Source organism: Centroberyx gerrardi, chromosome 23, assembly GCF_048128805.1.
Source record: "Centroberyx gerrardi isolate f3 chromosome 23, fCenGer3.hap1.cur.20231027, whole genome shotgun sequence".
In the NCBI taxonomy this organism is placed as follows: domain Eukaryota; kingdom Metazoa; phylum Chordata; class Actinopteri; order Beryciformes; family Berycidae; genus Centroberyx; species Centroberyx gerrardi.
In genome coordinates, this window is record NC_136019.1 from 1,286,814 (window position 1) to 1,309,804 (window position 22,991).

Genomic DNA, 22,991 nt, shown 5'->3' on the forward strand with positions numbered 1-22,991 from the left:
AAGAGGAACAGAAGTGACTTACTCTTGTAGAAAGACTAATTAAACAGGAGGTTAACACCGAAACACTCAATGGAATGATTACATTAAATATGAAGTGAAACTGTACATATGGCATCTTGCATCGGCCTGTGTGGCTATGACGCTGTAAATGTGTTTTTGAAAAAATAAAGCATTTGCATTTGAATTTCCTACAGCTTGCTCCTTAAAGGATAAGAAATGCATTAAAAAAACACCAGCCTTATCCTTTAGTAAGTTCTTGACTTTCCCTTTGGTACTTAGTGTTTTTTGGAACAGCCTCCCTCTGTGCTCACAGATAGTGTAGAGGTAAGACCCTCCACTCTGGAGACACATGTGGGCAGGGACGGACTGGGGCAAAAAAAACAGCCCTGGACTTTGACCCAGACCAGCCCACCACAACCGGCACGCGGATACACCACAGTCCCTGGCAGGGTCGATGCCTTACCTCACGATACTATACCAGCGAAGGTATCCTGATAAAAGTAGAGTCATAAGCATATGATATTATTCTAAACTGAACAAAAATATAAAAACAACATGCAACAATTTTCAAGATTTTACTTGGTTAAAGTTCATATAAGAAAATCATTTGAGAGAAATTCTGGGCAAAGGCGAAATCCTCAGTAAGATTAGAGGAAAATATGTTTTTTATGGAAAATTAATGGGATTTAACTCAGGAAACAACCGATAGAGGCCCTCCTCACGCGGCTGTTTTGCCGTATCAAATTTTACGAGAGGCAAAGAAAACAGGTTGCAACTGTCCTGTAAACCCATAACATCCAAAACCATGAGTATGACTTTTTTATGTATGCATGCAAACCTTTTTCTGTAAGCTAACTGTCTGACTGTAGCTCATGATCTGACTTCCCGCCGCTTATTTCTTCGGGTGTTATGAGGCTCAGGACCCAAATGGTTGCATTAGCGCTAGGGATGCACCGATCCGACTTTTTCAGTCCAGATACCGATACCGATAACTGGGCTTTGGGTATCGGCCGATACCGAGTACCGATCCGATACCAGTGTTTAATTAATAAACTGTAGGCTATGCCTCACTGTGTGGAAGAGACTGGGATCATTCTTTTATGTGTAAGGCAACATCAGGCTTGACTTTAACATTGCTTTCCTAACTTTGTAAAACAAAATGTAACAAATAAATACATAGATATAAATTTACTGAATTGTTATTTATTATTAAAATAATAAATAATCGTGCACCAGCAACTTGGTAAAACATCTTCAAAATTAACAGGAATTACAATTCAAGTGTAAACCTTTTAAAGGCAGCAACAAATTGGTCAGGAATTAAAATTCCAGTATAAAACAATACAACTGCATCAAATGAGAACAAAATGTAAACATTAAATCACAATTAAGTCACAAACTAGTGCAAACAAACTTGATAAATTAAATCACAATTTACACAAGTAGTATAAGCAAGTAACTTGGTAAAAACAAAACATTCAAAATATGCAGAATAAGCCTAAATTACTGAAATAACTCTGGTTTAACTGGTAATCTTGCTTTATGAAACAGCCCTCAGAAAAAAAATCAAGGTATGTTAGTCTGATTATGTGTCGGCCGAATGGAGCAGCAGTACCTGACGAACACGAAAAACACTTTAAATCGTGTTGTGGCAGGAAACAACGTTGACCTACAGCCGAGTCCCTGTAAACCTTGGATTTATGAATGGAGTCTGGCTGGACGCGCCGATTGTATGATTGGTGGAAAACTGCTTTACCTCGCAGGTTAAATGGCAGCCTGCTCGGCCGCGCGGTGACCCGGGAGAGTTTAAACATATAACCGAGACCAAGTATTCATACAGGTGTGTTTTTAACTACCGAGCATCAGCACCGACCCCCGGTCAGCTCACCCCGACCCCCGGTCAGCTCACCCCGAGCCCCGGCTCTGTTATGAGGGCTGGGCGCCAGGTTAGCTTGTTAGCCTGGAGGCTAGCTGCGGGTTCGCGTGAGGCTCTGTGGAGCCCCACGAGCGAGAATTCAGTGGCGAGACGCTGCGCGCGGCGGGCGGGATCCTCCGGAGCTGCCGGACGGACTGGAGGAGCCGCCGGATGGACCGAAGGCAAATGGCCGGGTCTACCGGCGCGCTGCTGACTCATGACGTAGTATGCGCGCATAGACGTAATCATAGAATTGAATTGAATAGATCGGCCCCATTGTCACCGATACCCGATCCAGCTATTTGAGTCAGTATCGGACCGATATCCGATATCAGTATCGGATCGGTGCATCCCTAATTAGCGCCCTCTGTGGCGACTGTCAGTATAACTCTATCTGACTCAGAAATAATAAGCGACTTCTCCAGAACTTCCAGATGGCCAATCCGTCTCTGCACATCCAATGCAGAGAGGTTAATATAGGAGTAATGTCAAGTCAAGGAGGTTATACTTGCATTTTTAAACTTGTTTGTGTTCGCCCTTCTAATGCTCAGAAACAAAGCAGTGACACGATCTCAGATGAAATCCAAGCTGTCAGTCATCCCCACCTGCTGCCCAGCTCCTACCTGCCCAAACTGTAGCACCGCCCACAGAGCGAACCTCTCACCAACTGCTGTCACTGCACTAAGTAACAGATTGTGGTGGGGGGGCCAATGGGACATCTTGTCAGGACACCAGTATTTCTAGCAGCACCCCTGGGTTTAGTAATATTATTAACTGGAACTTAACAGAGTAAAAATTTGCCCATAATGCTATGCAACCTGGGCGATAGTAATTTCATGTCACATAGTATTAAATAGGATTTAGGAATGGCTGGTTAGGATTGGCTGGTGACTATCATCAGGGAGCATCGGTTAGACTGCCGGTATATGAATGAGGAAGCTCAGATGAAGTCCAGTGAATGGTGATTTATTTAACACACAATAGGAAAAAACAAAACAGACACACATGGGTTGATGAAGCAGATGATTTGGAGTGGTAGTTACAGTATCTGGAAAAGCAGACGAAGACAAAGAAAGGAGATCAAAAGATTTAACAAACAATGTAGGCTACATGAATACAATAAATCAAAATCAAGTCATTCTTGAAATGAAATGTCCATATTTAAGGATAACTTTAACTAAGGTAGTATTTTGGATAACTTGAAAACTCGTCAGTCAAAATTTGCCCATAATGCTATGCAACCTGGGCGATAGTAATTTCTGTCACGTAGTGTCATCTAATGAAATGAAAATGAGGCAAATTAGTCAAAATAAATGAGATATGACTTATTTTTATTTTTTATTTAAAACACATTCTAAAACTTATTTGTACTACAGTCGACCTACTTTGCAGTAGTTCTCCTGTTTTGAAGTTCACCATCTTCACAGGCTCGATATGTTTTGTCGTGTTTTTATTAACACAGGTTCACTACGGCAGTAGAGATCTCATCCAAAAGCTGCTTTATTGACAGACGTTGCATATACATCCCTCGGGTGACGTCAAGTAACTCTTTTTCTCTCATACTGTTAACCCTGCTACTCTATAACAGACCACCAGTGCCATCTGGTGGCGCACTGTCACAACTGCACCAATTGCAATACACCACATGGTTTGTATAATGAATCCTATCCAGATGTCGTGAACATTGTCTCTGCTTTTGGTTTAATACTTTATTTATTAAAAAATCTAAAATCAAAATTTAAACTCTGGTCTTTTTTTCCAATAATGTGTTTTTTACCGAAGAGACAGGAATCAAACCAGATTCAGACCCCTCCCCCTCCTCCCTCTCTCCCCCTCCTCCCTCTCTCTCTCTCTCTCTCTCTCTCTCTCTCGTTGATTTCCTTGTTGAAGCTACTTTCACTTTCACTTATCGGCGTGACGCAGATTATTTAACGACAAAAGGTAGGCTATTGAAGGCTTAGCAACATTTTATGTGACAGTTTATAGTGTATTATACTTTAAAAACTCAGTCAGCATATATTTTATCATACTATTACCGAATGAGATTAGCTTATTCAGCCTATAAAAAGAGGAAAGTGTGTCTGTTTGAAAACAGTTTAGGTTCAAAACATAACTCAACACTTCCAACGGTTTTCCAACATATTAGTGTTTGAGTGTTAGTGATGTCATCTAATAAGAGCAGAAGTAGTAGCAGTAATTTGATGTGTTGCTTTCTGAACGTGTTTAATCAGGACACAGCTGCAGGTTTGAGGTTTGTACACTCAGTGTATATGTGACATGTTACTGACAGAGTGATCACAGCCCTTTAAGTAATATATCCTGTAAAGGAAACTTTATTCTGATGAATCAGTCCATCTATCACAGCATGTTGGGTGTGTTTGTGTAAAGGTGTTCGCTCTACTATGAGTCAGTCTGAGGAGAGAGAGGAGGGGCTCCCTCCCTCTAAAACCACTCTGTCTGGGGAACATGACAGCCAGACCAAAGCTGAGAGGTAAGATGAGGATCTCTAACTGTCCATGACTGTTCTCCATCTCAGAGCTCAGCAGTGAAATTATTAACCCATCATTATTCAGAGTAAAAGCTCTGTCTCTGTTGTATTGAAGCCCAGTCCAGCAGGAGAGAGCAGACTCCCCTGTACCCAGCTGTGTGTCCATGAAGAGTGACCAGTCCAAGGATTTCATTATTACTTTTAAAGAAAAGCATTTATCAGACAAAAAGTAAGTTGTTATTTGCATTAAAACATGCAACATTATATTCTCATTTTTAACAATTACTGTATTTATCCAGAAGGGTTTTACTTTACATACATGCTCTTTTGCAGCATTGCTCTGCTTCACATCCATACAGTTACAGATATTCATACCAGAGCTGCTCAGTACAACCACAGTCTTCTGCTGTTGGTCACTGAGCAGCTCTACCAGAACAGTCTGGGGGTTGAGATCCTTGCTCAAGGTCTAATTGGTGGAAGTTGCACAGGGTGGAGAAAGAGTTACATATTCACTCTGACTTTCAAAGTTGGTACTGGGATTCAAACTGGCAACCTGCTGGTCAAAACCCGGCTTCTCTAACATTTTTACTGCCACCACCCCTGTTTTATCAATCCTAACCTGTGTGTGTGTGCGTGTGTGTGTGTGTGTGTGTGTGTGTGTGTCTTACATTATATGACCTAATACATCTTGTTTTCTCCAGAGTCCACCAGGAGAGGTCAGAGATTCCCAGTGGTCAGTCTGCCCAGGAGCTTCAAACAGACCTGAACTCCATATTTATGGTGTGTAAATGTACAACAACACATTTTACTTTACATTTTACTTGAGCTACAAATGAAATCCAAAACAGCCACTCTGGTCGTAACAGTCTTCAAGCTGCACTCTTTACACCAGTGGGCTTTCAGTCTATGCCAGATGGATCTGATGTTGTTATTCACGATTTTAGTAAGAAAGTTTAACTCAAATATTATTCTGTTCCAGCTGCTTGAGGAGAACATCGTCACTTTCGTGAAGAACGAGCTGAAGAGATTCCAGAGGGTTCTGAGTCCAGATTACCCAGAATGCTTAGAGAGGCAGAGGGAGGATGAGGAGGATGTGGACGGTGAGGAGGAAGAGCAGAGGAGGAGCAGCAGAGAGGCTTTTCTGCAGATCACACTGCTCTTCCTGAGGAGAATGAAGCAGGAGGAGCTGGCTGACTCTCTGCAGAGCAGTAAGAGGCTTTTAACAGGTTTAACATGATGGAGAGGGGAAATGGTGGGAAAATGGGTGATGTTTACATCTACAACTCTGCTGTAAATATAGACATTTCTCAAAAAAGATTGATTCAATTCCAGATTGGAAGGTAAATGAGCACAATCCTCATGAATCATCAGCTAAAATTATTGATTTGTTCATGTGGGTGTATAATGCTGAACACAGTATTGTTTATGAAAAAAAAAATACCACCACAGTTTCCTTTCACATTCGGCTGCACACAGTCAGGACCTGTTTGTCCACCAGTGATGAGCAGAATAGATGCCATGGGGTTGGGAAAAGTATGCATTCACTGAGAAATGTTTACACTTCTCATATTTACAGCAACATCCACTGATCGATGTAATTTGTTCATTCAGAAACTCCTGCTGCAGTGTGCCAACGTAAACTCAAATCCAATCTGAAGGAGGAGTTTCAGTGTTTGTTTGAGGGGATTGCTAAAGCAGGAAACCCAACACTTCTGAATCAGATCTACACAGAGCTCCACATCACAGAGGGAGGGAGTGGAGAGGTCAATGATGAACATGAGGTCAGACAGATTGAAGCAGCATCCAGGAAACCAGCAAGACCAGAAACAACAATCAAATGTGAAGACATCTTTATACCCTTACCTGGAAGAGATGGACCAATCAGAACAGTGATGACAAAGGGAGTGGCTGGCATTGGGAAAACAGTCTTAACACAGAAGTTCACTCTGGACTGGGCTGAAGACAAAGCCAACCAGGATATACAGTTCACATTTCCATTCACTTTCCGAGAGCTGAATCTGCTGAAAGGGAAAAAGTGCAGCTTGGTGGAACTTCTTCATCACTTCTTTATTGAGACCAAAGAAGCAGGAATCTGCAGGTTTGACAAGTTCCAGGTTGTGTTCATCTTTGACGGTCTGGATGAGTGTCGACTTCCTCTAGACTTCCAGAACAACAAGACCTGGACTGATGTTACAGAGTCGACCTCAGTGGACGTGCTGCTGACAAACCTCATCAAGGGAAAACTGCTTCCCTCTGCTCGCCTCTGGATAACCACACGACCTGCAGCAGCCAATCAGATCCCTCCTGAGTGCGTTGACATGGTGACAGAGGTGAGAGGCTTCACTGACCCACAGAAGGAGGAGTACTTCAGGAAGAGATTCAGAGATGAGGAGCAGGCCAGCAGAATCATCTCCCACATCAAGACTTCACGAAGCCTCCACATCATGTGCCACATCCCAGTCTTCTGCTGGATCACTGCTACAGTTCTGGACCATGTGTTGAAAACCAGGGAGAGAGGAAAGATGCCCAAGACCCTGACTGAGATGTACATCCACTTCCTGGTGGTTCAGTCCAAACAGGGGAATGTCAAGTATCATGGGAGAGCTGAGACAGATCCACTCTGGAATACAGAGAGCAGGAAGATGATTCTCTCTCTGGGAAAACTGGCTTTTGAGCAGCTGGAGAAAGGCAACCTGATCTTCTATGAAGCCGACCTGACAGAGTGTGGCATTGATATCAGAGCAGCCTCAGTGTACTCAGGAGTGTTCACACAGATCTTTAAAGAGGAGCGTGGGCTGAACCAGGACAAGGTGTTCTGCTTTGTCCATCTGAGCATTCAGGAGTTTCTGGCTGCTGTCTACATGTTCCACTGTCACACAAACAGGAATAAGAAGGTACTGGAGACATTCCTGGGCGAAGACTTGGAACAATCCCTGGATATCTTCCTCAGGAGAGCTATGGACGAATCCCTGAAGAGTAAAAATGGCCACCTGGACCTCTTTGTCCGCTTCCTTCATGGCCTCTCCCTGGAGTCCATCCAGAGACTCTTAGGAGGCCTGCTGGGTCAGACAGAGAGCAGACCAGAAAGCATCCAGAGAGCCATCAGCAACCTGAAGAAGATGAACACCTCCAGTCTCTCTCCTGACAGAAGCATCAACATCTTCCACTGTTTGATGGAGATGAACGACCAGTCAGTACATCAGGAGATCCAAGAGTTCCTGAAGTCAGAGAACAGATCAGAGAAGGAACTCTCTGTGATCCACTGCTCAGCTCTGGCCTACATGCTGCAGATGTCAGAGGAGGTTCTGGATGTGTTGGACCTGGAGGCCTACAACACATCAGAGGCGGGACGATGGAGACTGATCCCAGCTGTGAGGAACTGCAGAGAGGCTCGGTTAGTCCTGATGTGAATATCAACAGTATAGAACAGTGTAGAGCGACCTTCATACCTGACAGCATCAGAATTACAATAAAGATCTATAGTTCCTCAAACATACACACTATTAACTGTTGTTCTACATAGCAGTGGTTGGGTGTAACGCATTACAAAGTAATGTGTTACTGTAATCACATTACTTTTTCCCCGTAACAGAGTAAAGTAAGGCATTACTGTTCCAGTTTCAGTTTCACATTACAGTTACTGATCTAACAGATCGGCTGTTTCTTGAGTTTCATTCTTTAGTCTAGTTCAACTCTTTATTGGTGTAATATCTATGAAAGATTCCTCTCGTCTTCTCCTGCCTTCAGCTCATGTCAGAAATATCAGAATTACAGAGAGCGACATGAACGAGTCGACAAAGTGGGAAATACGACTCGGAAAGTTGGAATTTAATGCTGTAGGCTCAAAACCTTAAAAGTAACTAAAGCCCAACCAAATCTGTGGTGAAGCCGGACTCTAATGGTATCAGGCTGTTTTACTGAGTTGTTTTACCAGAATTTGAAATGAACTGCCTGTGGAGGTTAGGCTAAAATCTGTATAATATAAATTATTGTCATTATTATTATTATTATTATTATTAGTAGTAGTATTACTATTAGTAGTAGTATGCTGTATAAGTTTTGAATGTTATGCTAGTCTCAGCTCTGCTTTGATAATCACTCATTTTACATTAAATCTGTAAACAGACTTTCTGGCTGTGAACTGTCAGAGACCTCAGCTCTGAAGTCCAACCCCTCCTTTATTCTTTATTCAGATTGAGGGGCTGCAGCTTGTCAGAGACTCACTGTGAAGTCCTGGTCTCAGCTCTGAAGTCCAACCCCTCCCATCTGAGAGAGCTGGACCTGAGTTACAACAACCTGCAGGATTCAGGACTGAAGCTGGTCTCTGCTGGACTGGAGAGTCCACACTGTAGACTGGAGACTCTCAGGTAAAATCACTTTACGGTTTTTCTCAGTTGATTCTACACATTTCTCCAAACTAAGGTCCGTTCTCTCAAAACAGGATTCCTGAATCTGTAAAGGTCGCCCTGCAGGTTTTACATCAGGATTTCAGAGTTTTGTTCAGATCCAGCTTCATATACACAGCAGTGAAGCTCAGTGACTGAGAGAAGATCATCCATGCTCTGATATCTTGTCATTAGATTACTGCACCTCTCTCTGTTCCTCTCAGCCATAATTCACTGTCACATCTCCAGCTGCTTCAGAATAGAGCAGCTAGATTTGAACCAGTGGGAAGGTGACATCATCATCTCCCCAGTTTTAACATCTGTCTTCTGGTTACCAGTTAGATATAGAATTAATATTAAAATGTATCTGAATACATTTAAAGCAGGCTAGTTTTGGTCCTGAATTACACTGTGGAGCTCTTAGTTCCCTGTGAGCTGAGAGCCAGCTGAGATCTTCAGGTCCTCCTGACTTTCCCTCAGTCCAGACTCAACACTGAAGGTGGTTTCACTTTAGTCCTCAGGGCTTCCAGACTGTGGAAAGCCTTCCTGAGGGACTGAGGTGCAGATTCATGATCATCTTTAAAACTCTTTGTGAAACACTTTTATTGACTTGCTTTTTAATTTTGTGTAATCTTTTTTGTCACTCCTCACTTCATCTTGTTTCTCATGTTTATATTTTATATTATTATATAAAACTACTTGTTTTTAAAGTGTTTCCTAATTTATATCCACTTTATTTTATTTTTTATGGCTCGTTGTGCAGCGTAAAAAAGCATGTGCCATTTGGTGGATTTATTTATCCAATCACCTTACAGCACCATGTGTGAATACATTGTTAGCATGGGCGGCCCAGTGGGAATCAAACCAATTTCCCTGTCAGTGTTAGTGCTCCAGTAAGCTCAGTATACAGCATCATGCAAACACACTGGGACCTGCTTTAGACCAGGGCCTCATCAATACAGTCTGTCAGTAGAAATAATACAATAATGACATTAAATATAAGAGAATAATATTTCAACATGTCTTCTTGTCCTTCAGGCTGAGCTACTGTCAGCTGTCAGAGAGAAGCTGTGAAGCTCTGGCCTCAGTTCTCAGCTCACAGTCCTCTAGTCTGAGAGAGCTGGACCTGAGTAACAATGACCTGCAGGATTCAGGACTGAAGCTGCTCTCTGCTGGACTGGAGAGTCCACACTGTAGACTGGAGACTCTCAGGTAAGATCAGGTTATGATGCTTTTGTGTAACAATATCTTGTAACTATAACATTGTATGCTGTTTTATGATGGGTTTGTGGTTGGGTTTCTTTTTTTTTGTAATCATAATTTTTCTGCATTTGTCAAATAAGGCGAACAAGTAAAACATTTGTATCTGTTTTGTCAGGTTGAATCAAAACAAGCTCACAGAGAAATGCTGTAAGGAGTTGTCATCAGGTCTCAGCTCCCAGTCCTCTAGTCTGAGAGAGCTGGACCTGAGTAACAACGACCTGCAGGATTCAGGACTGAAGCTGCTCTCTGCTGGACTGGAGAGTCCACACTGTAGACTAGAGACTCTCAGGTCAGTATTCCTGAACAGAGGTGGAACTTAAGGGTGGGCTGAAATTTCTACTAGCCCGGACAAATTATTACTAGCCCAGTATAGATAATGTAATATTCAAGTTTATCAAGACAGATAATGCTCTAAAGTTACATACATGATTAAAATCACAAGTTTGTGTTCTTATATCATATTTTATTAATGCTAGATCAGTGTATTTTTTTTTGATTGATTGATTGATGTGTTTATTTGCGTGTCATGCACCATTTATGGTGCCCAGCCCATGGGCTTACAAGACACTAGACAGCAACAACAGCCAGGATGGCCACATGACAAATCATAATATACAGTTCCACAAATTCAAAACACTTCATAAACATTCAATTTCCATGACAGAAATGTCCTATTATGTTGGATACAGTGTTCTCTGTCTTAGTTGCCATGCATTTTCTATAAATCTTGCGAAGACAAAAATCTCCTCATTAAAGAGCCAACTCAACATACCACCTTCAGACAACCAAAACAAATCATGGTTCTTCAACTGAATTTTTTCAAATAGATGATTCCTCAAATCGCTGTACATGGGGCAGTGAAACACAAAATGAAATTCATCCTCAACAACACCAAGATCACCAAAAACACATAAACGCAGCTCTTCAGGAATACCTTTATATCTGCCTACCTCAATTGCCAGTGGTAAGGTACCAGTTCTTAACTGAGCACATAAGGACCTCTGCTCTCTCTTTAAATTAAATGTTATATGTGTAAGTGTAAGTGATGTAATGTTCAAATTTAACAAGGTAAACTACAAGGCACTTGGCAGAGCGCAAACGTCCACCAATGCTGAACAATTCTCCAACTTGCAAAGTTGCAGCCTGAATTTGCAGATCTGCAACCATAACGGTTTATGTTTGGTTATCATTTGTCTTCAGGGTTTGATTTACCCGGAGCTCTTGAAAATAGCACTTGAATCCAACGCTGTTTAGCAGCCGACTTGGAAGTTTTGGATTTTGGACTTTCCCACCAGCACATGAATGCAGCACAATAGTTATGGCAAAAAAATTATAATCATCTAGTGGTGGAAATCCCAGATCCAAATCACCACCAAAATCTAATCAACTGATCCTTGGGTCAAGAACGATCTGTCCAACAAATTTCAGACAAATTCGTTGGTAACTTTATCTTGCTAACAAACAGACAAACAAGCAGGGATGAAAAGAAAACCTCACCCAGCTTCCTTAGCAGAGGAAACCGTGCTTTAAAATTATATAGGCTATACCTCGGGCGCATATTATTTCCAGCTCTGGTCCTGAACCTGTAAAGACCCTGCAAGTTTAACATCGGGATTTAAGAGCTATTTTACTTAATGTTCAGTTTAATTGGAAAGAAAATCTTAAAACATTCAAAATCAGTATTCTTCTCATCCAGTTTTACATACACAGGCATAATAGCAGTGCCTAACAAAACACAGAAATCAATCATATTAAATAAAAGTGAGTAACATTTCATATCTGTACATCTCCATTGAGGCTGAGCTACTGTCAGCTGTCAGAGAGAAGCTGTGAAGCTCTGGCCTCAGTTCTCAGCTCACAGTCCTCTAGTCTGAGAAAGCTGGACCTGAGTAACAACAACCTGCAGGATTCAGGACTGAAGCTGCTCTCTGCTGGACTGGAGAGTCCACACTGTAGACTGGAGACTCTCAGGTAAGATCAGGTTATGATGCTTTTGTGTAACAATATCTTGTAACTATAACATTGTATGCAGTTTTATGATGGGTTTGTGGTTGGGTTTCTTTTTTTTTTTTTGTAATCATAATTTTTCTGCATTTGTCAAATAAGGCGAACAAGTAAAACATTTGTATCTGTTTTGTCAGGTTGAATCAAAACAAGCTCACAGAGAAATGCTGTAAGGAGTTGTCATCAGGTCTCAGCTCCCAGTCCTCTAGTCTGAGAGAGCTGGACCTGAGTAACAACGACCTGCAGGATTCAGGACTGAAGCTGCTCTCTGCTGGACTGGAGAGTCCACACTGTAGACTGGAGACTCTCAGGTCAGGATCACTGTTACTGTTCAACAGACAACCATTTCAGTTCTGCTTTACATGCACATTAATGTCAGAGAAAATACCTGAGCTCTCATTTTCCTGCTGATGTGGTTTTTGAAACCAGCTGAGAAACCAACATTCAGCTCTACTTTCTCTCCTCTGAGAGAATTATAGTGGCAATCAAACAACAAAAAAAGGCCACTTGAGGGAGTTTGAAGGCATTTCCAACGCGTGGTGGTGCAAAAAATTAGTTCTGCCATGGAGTATGCGTTTGACACTTTATTTACATATATGTAGGTTTAAAGTCACCTACAAAAGCCGGGTGCACTGAATGAGTGATATAAAAACGAGCTCGATATGAAACAAAACAAAACAACACGACTGGACCAAAAAAGCACAGGCGCCCACACACGGTTGAAAAACTGTGTGGCTTCCTCAGTTCCTAATTCCCTGCAGCTGATCACCTGTGACTCCCCTATGTAGGCTATGTGACTACTGTGATTACCTGCCTATGCCCTCTAGTGCGCAGGTGAAGTAGCAACAACATTTACACAACTTACCACAAACAACATATAGCACACATCAAAATTGGCTACAACACACCGGCCCCTAATTGTTACTGTAAAATAACATAACAATTCAACACCATACAAACAATGGAGCCAATGACAAGTCCATAGTGCAAGTGTGTGTTTTCAGTCCATAATGTTCATGTATGTGTCCATAGGGTCAGAAATAACCCCAATGTTGGAATATGGATTTTACATCAGTCTTTAATCAGCTTCCTGCAGAAGACAGATCTTTGTGACCGGTCGCTCCAGTATGTTGCATTTGGTCTCGACTTTAACAGACCGCACCAGTCCCCGTGTGTCAGGAAAGGTCTGCAGTACCTTCCCCAACAACCAGGATCCGCGAGGGGCAGTAGAGTCCGCTACAATGACGATATCTCCTGTGACAAAGCTTCTCTTGTCCTTTGACCACCGTTGTCGTTCCTGTAACAGTGGTAAATACTCCCGAATCCATCTGTGCCAAAAGAGATCTGAGAGGAATTGAACTTGCCTCCATCGTCGTTTGGTGTACAAGTCACTTTTCTCGAAAAGCCCAGGTGGTAGAGCAGGTTTGCCTTTCAACAAGAGGATGTGATTTGGAGTCAGGGGTTCGAGATCATTTGGGTCATCTGAGATTTTTGTGATGGGACGGTCATTCAATATGGCTTCCACCTCGCACAGAAGAGTTTGCAATCCTTCATCATCCACGTTTTGCTGATGAAGTACTGAGTTCAGCACCTTTCTGACCATGCAAATGATTCTTTCCCATGCTCCACCATGATGTGATGCAGCAGGAGTGTTGAAGCTCCATTTCACTCCAGACTGAAGTAATGAGTTTTGAATTTTCTTGTGATTCAGAGCAGATAGAGCTTCTCTCAGTTCACGTTCTGCTCCCACAAAGTTGGTTCCGTTGTCTGATCTGATGTGTGATACTTGGCCTCTTCTGGAAATGAATCTGCGCAGTGCATGGATGCAAGAACTGGTGTCTAATGAGTATGCCATTTCCAAATGCACTGCCCTACTGGCCATGCAGGTGAAGATAACTCCATAGCGTTTGATGAGGCTGCGGCCTACCTTCACCTCAAAAGGGCCAAAATAATCAACGGCCACATTTGTGCATGGTGGGAGGTCAGGTTGAAGTCTTTCTTTCGGCAAATCTGCCATCTTTTGTTCACCCAGCTTTCCCCTATAACGTCTGCAAACGACACAGGAGGAAAGGATCCTTCTGGCAGCAGCATTTGCGCTGGTGATCCAATACTGTTGACGAAGTCTGGAAAGCAGGTGATTTCTTCCACAATGTCCTAATTGCTCATGAATGTGGCATAAAATGAGAGTGGAGATGTGCTGATCTTTAGCAAGAATGACTGGGTGTTTCATGTCATCAGGCATTGCTGCTTTGCTGAGCCTTCCTCCCACTCTCAAGAGCCCCTTTTCCAGCACTGGATCAAGTTTGTAAATGTGACTGATTTTCTTCACTCCAGATGTTCCCCTTTTCAAAGCAATTATTTTATCACTGAACCTTTCCAGTTGACAGTACCAAATGATGGCACTTTCAGCGGTGTCAATATCTTCAAGAGACAAGGTTTGACCACCCAGTGTGGCTCTGAATCTTTGCATCTCCTTTTCCACTTTGTTCTTCTGTTGAGTTATATCAAGTCCACTGCTGGACACAGAAGTCTGTATTTCTTTTCTCTTCTGACTCAACAACTGCAACATCTTTCTCACCTAGAGAAAGCAAGCAACTGAGATCTTTAGCCTTTTCCATGAAGAGAAATAGGTTATCAGCTGGTTTGTTGCATTCTGTGCCTCTTTGTTGATAGTATTCATTGCGTTTGGTGCATCTTTGATGACTACAGTATTCACTGTAGCCTCTCCTTTGACCTCTGGGTCATCACTGCTGATAGAAACAGAATCCACGATGTTAATAGGCCATTCTCTTTCATTCTTGAAAAGAAACTCTGGGCCATGGATCCATCTGCTGCATGTGAGAAGGTACTCAACTTTCATCCCGCGAGAGGCCTCATCAGCCGGGTTCTGCTTTGTATCAATGTACCTCCATTGTGAGACGGCAGTAGCTTCTCTTATAGCGGAGATCCTATTGGCCACAAAGGTGTGAAAGTGCTTTGTTTCGTTCCTGATGTACTTTAGCACTGTTGTGCTGTCCGTCCAGAAGGTTGAATTTTCCAGCTCTAGTTGCAATTGTGCTTTCAGCATCCTGTCAACTCGCACTGCAAGCACAGCGGCTGTTAGTTCCATCCTTGGGATTGTCACTTTCTTTACTGGAGCAACTCGTGCCTTTCCTAGAATGAAGGCTAGATGAATCTTCTCCTTGTCATTCTGCAACCTCAGGTACGAAATTGTGCCATAACCATCCTCACTTGCGTCAGAGAAGTGATGTAGTTGGGCACTTGTGAGCTGTCCAAAATCTTTGGGTTTGATGCATCGCGGCACGCTGAATTTGCTGAGCCTTCTTAGGTCTTCTAGCCACCCCACCCACTGCAACTGATAGTTTTGAGGAATGTGATCATCCCAACTGTAGCTCAACCTACAGAGGTTTTGCAGCATCAACTTGGCAGGTAAGGTAAAGGGTGCTAAAAATCCAATGGGGTCGTAAACTGAGCTTACCACAGACAAGATACCCCGTCTTGTGAGTGGTCTTTCCTGGACTGCCATCTTGAACCTGAAGGTGTCGGTTTCCGCACACCACTGTAGTCCCAGCATTCTCTCGACAGGGAGGTTGTCTCTGTCGAAATCCAATTCTTTCACTTCCTTGGCTCTTTTTTCCACATCAATGGATTCCAACACTGACCTGCTGTTGCTGATCCATTTCACCAGCTGAAACCCTCCCAACTGGCATACAGCTGTCAGGTCTCTCGCCAAGGCCATGGCTTCTGCCTCTGAAGGCAGGGACTTCAAGCAGTCGTCCACATAGAAATTGTGCTTGATGGTATCAGTCACATGTGCTGGGAACTCTGCTCTGTTGTCCTCAGCAGTTTTTCTTAGGGCAAAACTGGCACAGCTGGGCGATGATATTGCGCCAAACAGATGAACAGTCATTCTGTATTCAATGAGATGTGACAGTTCACCATTTGGCCACCACAGGAAGCGAAGAAAGTCTACATCCTGTTTTGCCACTTTGACTTGGTGATACATTGCTTGTATATCAGCCATCACTGCTATAGATTCTTGACGAAACCTCGTGAGAACTCTGAGCAAAGAATTTGTCAAGTCAGGTCCCTGGAGTAGCTGACTGTTGAGTGAATTCCCTTTGAAGCTTGCACCGCAGTCAAATACCACTCTCAAGGTTCCTTTTTTAGGATGGTGCACACCATGATGCGGAATGTACCAGACTTTTCCTTCTTTTCCTTCCAGTTGGTGTTCTGGCACCCTCTCTACATAGCCTTTATTTATGACGTCACTGAGAAACTGGATGTATTCCTCTTTAAATATAGCATTTTTCTTCAATTTCCTTTTCAGGCAGAGGACCCTTTGCTCAGCAACATGGCGGTTATTGGGCATGGTAACATTATCCTCTCTGAAAGGTAATCTCAAGCAGTAATGTCCGTTTTTGAGTTCAGCTGAACTGTTCATGATTTTTATGAACTTGAGATCTTCTCTGGACATTTCTGGCTTTTCCTCTGTTGACTTCTCATTGAAGTCGTGGTTGTATTGCTTCACCAGTAGTTCCTCTATGTTAGCAATGGATATTCAGTTGACTGTAATGGTGGGACAGCTGCTCCCAGTCTCATTACCTCCTCTCAGTGGTCCATAGACAACCCACCCCAATAGGGTTCTGACAGCATAAGGTCCTTCACCCTTGCTGTTTACCACTTCCCATGGTTCCATTACTTTTGAAACGTTAGTTCCAATTAACAGCTCCACATCAGCATTGATGACAGGAATTTCCACAGAGTTTAAGTGTGGCCAAGCACTTAACTCTTCCTATCGTGGAATGTTATCATGAGTCACAGGCATCTTACACTGTGTATACACATCAGGCAATTCAAAGTAGGTGTTACTATTGAGTGCAGCAACCTCCAATCCTGAGATGACGTGACTGTCGACAAACTTTTCTTGATTCATTGTTCTCAACAGGATTTTGGCATTTCTTCCTCTCAGCTTTAGCTCCCTCATGAGTCGCTCAGAGCAGAAAGTGGCATTGCTGCCAGGATCTAAGAATGCATAGGTCTTTAGCATTTTGCTGCCTTTCGTAGCCTTGATCTGTACAGGCACAATTGGCAAGACACAATCCTGTGCTCCGGCCCCTATATGGCCACATGTCTTAGGAGAAACAGCATGACTCTTCCCTGGTGTTTCTTGCTGTGTGTCCTCTGATTTGATTTCCTTCTCCTTTGAATGGATGTGGAGAATGGTAGGATGTTTCAGGTTACACAACTTGCAAGACAGATGACTATGACAGTCTTTGCTCATGTGTCCAACAGATAAACACCCAAAACAAACACCTTTCTCTTTTAGAAAGTCAATTTTCTCTCTGTGCAACTTCTTCTCCATTTTGGGGCACACCTCCAATCTGTGACCCTCTTTACACAGCAGACAAGATACCTTTGTTGACTTATCAGGTAAGTTTTTCTCCTTTTGCATTTGAGTCGTGGTTCCAGAATTAACAGCTGCCACAGAGGTAGCGAAACTGCTTCCTGTTCCTTTGATGCGAACCTGTGAGACTTTGTTTCCACTTTTATAATTTGGTGGTGAGATAGATGTGTCCTGAATGTTTCCAAAGAGTGGACTAGAAGCAATAGACACTTGTCTCTCAATGAAATTGACAATATCACTGAAACCTGCTTGACGACGGTACCTCTCCTGCAGCTCATAAGCAGTGTTTTTCCATTTTTCCCTCAGTTTATATGGTAACTTCAAGATTATAGAACGCATGTTGGATGGCATATCCATCTCTGACATGTAACTAACATCCTCCATGGCATTGCAGCAGATGCGTAGAAACAAGGCAAAACCTTGCAAGGCCTTGACGTCCTCTGATTTCACTGGTGACCATCCAAGAGCTTTCTCCATGTACGCAGTGGCTATTCTTTGCTCATTTCCAAAGCGTTCTTGTAAAAGTGTCCTTGTTCTTTGATATCCCCTTTCAGGTGGCATGTGCTGACAGCTCTTGACCAGCTCCCTAGGTTGTCCTTTGGTGTACTGCTCCAAAAAGTATAAACAGTCTATACTGCTAGCAGCCTTTCCTTCCACTCCATGCTCAAACGCTCTGATGAATGTGCTGTACTCAAGAGGGTCTCCATCAAAAGTTGGTATATCCCTTGGGGGTAATGATAATGACGACTGTTGCTGCACTAGTAGAGCCGTTATGTCATTTTGCCGTTGCATGATTGTGAGAAGATTGCCTTGGTCCGTATTGGTTTGCACTAAGCCAGCACACTGAATGGGTTCCTGCGTGAACTGCGTGGTGGGTTCCTGTGTGTGATGTGTGATGTGATATGTTTGCTGAGATCCTTGAAGCATGCTTGATTTGGGATGCAGAGCATGAGCTTTTGGTCCAACTTGTAAGATGGTTTCCTTGGGCCGTGCCCCCACTGGTATTGCAGCTTTGCTACCTCCTATTGGTGGATGATTGAACTTATGGTTTGAATCCTTGGGCCGTGCCTCCATTGGCATTGCAGCCTTGCTGCCTCCTATTGGTGGGTGGTTGAACTTATGGTTTGAATCCTTGGGCTGTGCCTCCATTGACATTGCAGCCTTGCTGCCTCCTATTGGTGGGTGGTTGAACTGATGCTTTGAACTTTGACAAACAAATTCCATAACAGAAGGTCTGAGAGAAGATTTACGTTTTGAACTTTCCAGATATGAATTCATTCCATCTGAATGAGCTCTGAAGCTCTGTACATCAGAACCTCTGTATTTAAGCACAGTAACTTTTGCTGTATGAGCAGCAATTTGACTTTGCAATTCAAGCAATTCCCTTTTTTGTCTGATTTGTTCCTCCTGAGCCTCCAGCTCATGTTTTTCTTTGAGGGCAGCTGCCATAGCAAGGAGAGCGGCCCTTTCAGCCTCTGCTTTGAGGCATGCAGAGGAGGTTGATGACCTTGAAGACCTGTGGCTGGAGCGGCCAGCTGATGAGCATGTTTTACCACCAACATTAGAAACGCTGTCACCTGGATCAATATCATCAATGACCACAGTCATGTTTGGCACAGCGTTATCATTGACCACAGTTAATTTTAGCACAGCATTCTCATCAACTTCAACTTCAACTTCATCATCAACATCATCATCATCTTTGCATTGCTCCCTGGTATCAAGCAACCACTCTTCCATTTTTTGTATTATTTCTCTGTTGCTGTGCATTCGGGTTTCAAACCATTCGTTTTGTTTTGACATTTCATCCTCAGGCATTAATGGTTTCAATGATTCATGCAGCTCTGTTGTTACCACACACAGTCTTAAAAACGTTTCAGACTTGGTCTGCACCTCAGACACATTTTTGTTTGAAAGCATCAGTTGCTCAACTTCCTTTGTTAGTTTGTAGAGTTTCGTTATCTTGGAATTCCTTTCCTGTTGATATGATACTACTTTTGCTTCCAATGCTTCAACCGTGAGTTTAACTGGTCTTATACCAAGTTCATTCTCCATTTCACTTTGATTGACAGGTGGATTAATTACCACGTTACTCATTTTGATATTGATTTAGCAAAGCTGCCGAAGGCTTTATTTAGAATTGTAGTAGGATTTACCTGTATCCTGTTTGTGAGAAGGCCAATCTCTTCCACACAGCTTGTAACAATTCTGAAATAGTCCTACCGTGATTCTTCGACGTTGCTTTCGCCCAGGCTTTCACTTGTCGGCGTCCCATTAAGTGAATTCAGCTGGAACAGCGTACATAGAGCATAGCGCTGTCCTTCCGTGTCGCAAATCAACGTGATCCATCCATTGAAGCTTAATTTTTCAACAAAGTATAGTGGCAATCGAACAACAAAAAAAGGCCACTTGAGGGAGTTTGAAGGCATTTCCAACGCGTGGTGGTGCAAAAAATTAGGTCTGCCATGGAGTATGCGTTTGACACTTTATTTACATATATGTAGGTTTAAAGTCACCTACAAAAGCCGGGTGCACTGAATGAGTGATACAAAAACGAGCTCGATATGAAACAAAACAAAACAACACGACAGGACCCAAAAAGCACAGGCGCCCACACACGGTTGAAAAACTGTGTGGCTTCCTCAGTTCCTAATTCCCTGCAGCTGATCACCTGTGACTCCCCTATGTAGGCTATGTGACTACTGTGATTACCCGCCTATGCCCTCTAGTGCGCAGGTGAAGTAGCAACAACATTTACACAACTTACCACAAACAACATATAGCACACATCAAAATTGGCTACAACAAGAATATTTCATTATTTCTCTCCTCACTGCCTCTGTTGGTGAAACCTGAAGTAAAGGACTTGTCAGATTCTGTCAAACTGAGTCCAGAACTGAAATGAAAACACAAACCCGATCCTTGGGTCAACTCTTAATATTGAAGACAGTTTTTGTATTATAATAACTGATTTCAGAGCAGTTTATTAATGAGAAAATCCAACATGTAACTGTGAGCTACAATCTGTTTTTCAGAAAACCTGCACAAAAGCTGCAAAAGCAATCTCACAATAAACAATAAATAACAAACTATTAGTGCTGGGTGATAAAGCTGAAAATGTTATTACAATAAAAATGTTCATATCAGGCGATGTCGAGTTTTATCACAATATGTAAAATCACTATTTCTTTATTATATTATTTATTTAAAATTATCAAGCTGCTTTTATTTTGAAATCGAGGAAAATTTAACCAAGATAATTATCAATATTGTTTTATCACCCAGCACTACAAACAATACATCACTGAAAGAAAATGCAACAATAAGCAATATGTTGCTGTTTGCTGTGTGTGTGTGTGTGTGTGTGTGTGTGTGTGTGTGTGTGTGTGTGTGTGTGTGTGTGTGTGTGTGTGTGTGTGTGTGTGCAGGCTGTCAGGCTGTCTGCTCACAGAGGAAGGCTGTGCTTCTCTGGCCTCAGCTCTGAGCTCCAACCCCTCCCATCTGAGAGAGCTGGACCTGAGCTACAATCATCCAGGAGCCTCAGGAGTGAAGCTGCTCTCTGCTGGACTGGAGGATCCACACTGGAGACTGGACTCTCTCAGGTCTGGAGAGGCAACGTCTGCTAGAAGGCTGAGAGTCACACACATTTTCTCTGTCACACTGAGAAGCTGAGGAGTATTGATTCATGTTTAATGGTGGATATGAGTGATGTATGGAACATCCTTCATAGGGAAGGTTATGTTTCTATCATCAAATAGAATATTCTGGTCTGACTTTGTTTCCCCCACAGTGTGGACCATGGTGGAGTCCAGAGGTTGAAACCAGGTCTGAGGAAGTGTAAGTGTGTATTTAGTTTGATTCAGGAAAACAAAGCAGCAAACATTCAACTGCTTACATGGAAAGTCCCTCTACACAGCAGTTTGTGACATCTATTCATTCAAGTCCTACTGTGAATGAAGATGATGGCTGATATAATGTGTCATCATGAAACTGTTAAGAAATGAAAGGTCAAAGTGTTAATAAATCAACAAATAATAAACAGCTCTATTAGAATAAAAATAGTTTCTGTACTGTGTCTTGTTCTCTCCATCAGATGCCTGTGAACTCACACTGGACCCAAACACAGCACACAGAAACCTCTTCCTGTCTGAAGACAACAGAAAGGTGACAGCAGTGAGAGAGAAGCAGCCATATCCTGATCACCCAGAGAGATTTGAAAACTGGCATCAGCTGCTGTGTAGAAATGGTCTGACTGGTCGCTGTTACTGGGAAGTCGAGAGGAACGGATGGGTTTATATAGGAGTGACTTACAGAGGAATCAGTAGGAGAGGAAGGGGTGAAGACTGCGGGCTTGGATGGAATGAAAAGTCCTGGAGGCTGGACTGCTCTGGTGATCGTTACTCTGCCTGGCACAATAACACATCAGTATCCACAGGAATCTCCTCCCCTGACTCTGACAGAGTAGCAGTGTATCTGGACTGGCTTGCTGGCTCTCTGTCCTTCTACAGAGTTTCCTCTGACACACTGATCCACATCCACACCTTCCACTCCACATTCACTGAACCACTCTATCCTGCGTTTGGGTTTGGGTCGTCTGGTTCCTCAGTGTTTCTTGTCAGATAGAGGAGGGAGAGAGAAACACTCACACTGCTGACCAAAGACAGCTGCTGAAATTATATTCACTTTGTACAGGATCACACACACACACACACACACACACACACACACACACACACACACACACACACAGCTATGCCTTAAAATGAGAATATTAATGTTTGTAATCACATCACATGTACAAGAAACCAGATATTTTATTTGGAAGATGAAATGAATGAGATATTTAACCAGACAGAATCAAGTTATTGTTGTTCACCTGAGAGTCTGTTGTTGATGATTGACAGGTTCAAATATCTTTCCTTTGGACCTTTGTTTTGTTTGGTATTTTATTAATGTCACACCAAGCTAAACATCTATCATGTTTCCAACAATTTAAGTTAAAATGAACATTGTTTGATCTTATTGGTTTCAAACAAGCACAGTTTCAAACATTTTATTTTATACTTTTTATTGACAATTTTTTTTTTTTACTTAACATGTGATTATAATTTTCCTTAAATAAACCAATATCTTGTTCCATAGTAGTATAAATGAGGAGATGAGTGTGTGACATTTGACATTAAACAAATCTTGTGTGTGTCCATGTTACATCATCAAGTGCGTCTCCATTTTCCCCCTGAATATATTGTTATATTTCATGAATAAATACAGACACTGATTTGGTTGTTGTTTCTACTCCAAACACACAGTTTTGCAGCATGATGTATTTCCTTTGTACATCAGGTTGTTAGATTGCTGTGGATGCAGATCAGCTGTCAGGCTGCGGTCTGTTGGCTGAAGGCTTCAGAAGTCCAGATCTGAAACTGAGCTGACAGCAGCTGAGAATGATCCGACCTCTGCATGGTCACCTTCTGAAAAATGCTTTTATATGTATTCCTTTTGCTTTCAATTACACATATTCATGATGGA

The 22,991-nt window shown here is 42.5% G+C and overlaps 1 protein-coding gene across 4 annotated transcripts; it reads left to right on the plus strand.

The window, feature by feature from the left end:
* The first annotated feature begins 3,817 nt into the window (after positions 1-3,817).
* Positions 3,818-22,740, plus strand: LOC139913234 (protein NLRC3-like). 4 transcript variants are annotated; one of them, XM_078291647.1, is made up of 13 exons: positions 3,818-3,856; positions 4,304-4,406; positions 4,519-4,632; positions 5,105-5,183; positions 5,383-5,611; positions 6,015-7,797; positions 8,597-8,770; positions 9,827-10,000; positions 11,849-12,022; positions 12,193-12,366; positions 20,891-21,064; positions 21,253-21,299; positions 21,556-22,740. In XM_078291647.1, exons 2-13 carry the CDS (start codon positions 4,318-4,320, stop codon positions 22,083-22,085), a joined length of 3,741 nt encoding a protein of 1,246 aa, XP_078147773.1. In that variant the 5' UTR covers positions 3,818-3,856; positions 4,304-4,317; the 3' UTR covers positions 22,086-22,740. The 4 variants fall into 4 exon arrangements, with proteins under 4 accessions (XP_078147773.1, XP_078147770.1, XP_078147771.1 ...); XM_078291644.1 differs by lacking the exons at positions 3,818-3,856; positions 4,304-4,406; positions 4,519-4,632 and having other exon boundaries at positions 5,117-5,183; XM_078291645.1 differs by lacking the exons at positions 3,818-3,856; positions 4,304-4,406; positions 4,519-4,632; positions 11,849-12,022; positions 12,193-12,366 and adding an exon at positions 10,167-10,340 and having other exon boundaries at positions 5,117-5,183.
* Positions 22,741-22,991: the final 251 nt, after the last annotated feature.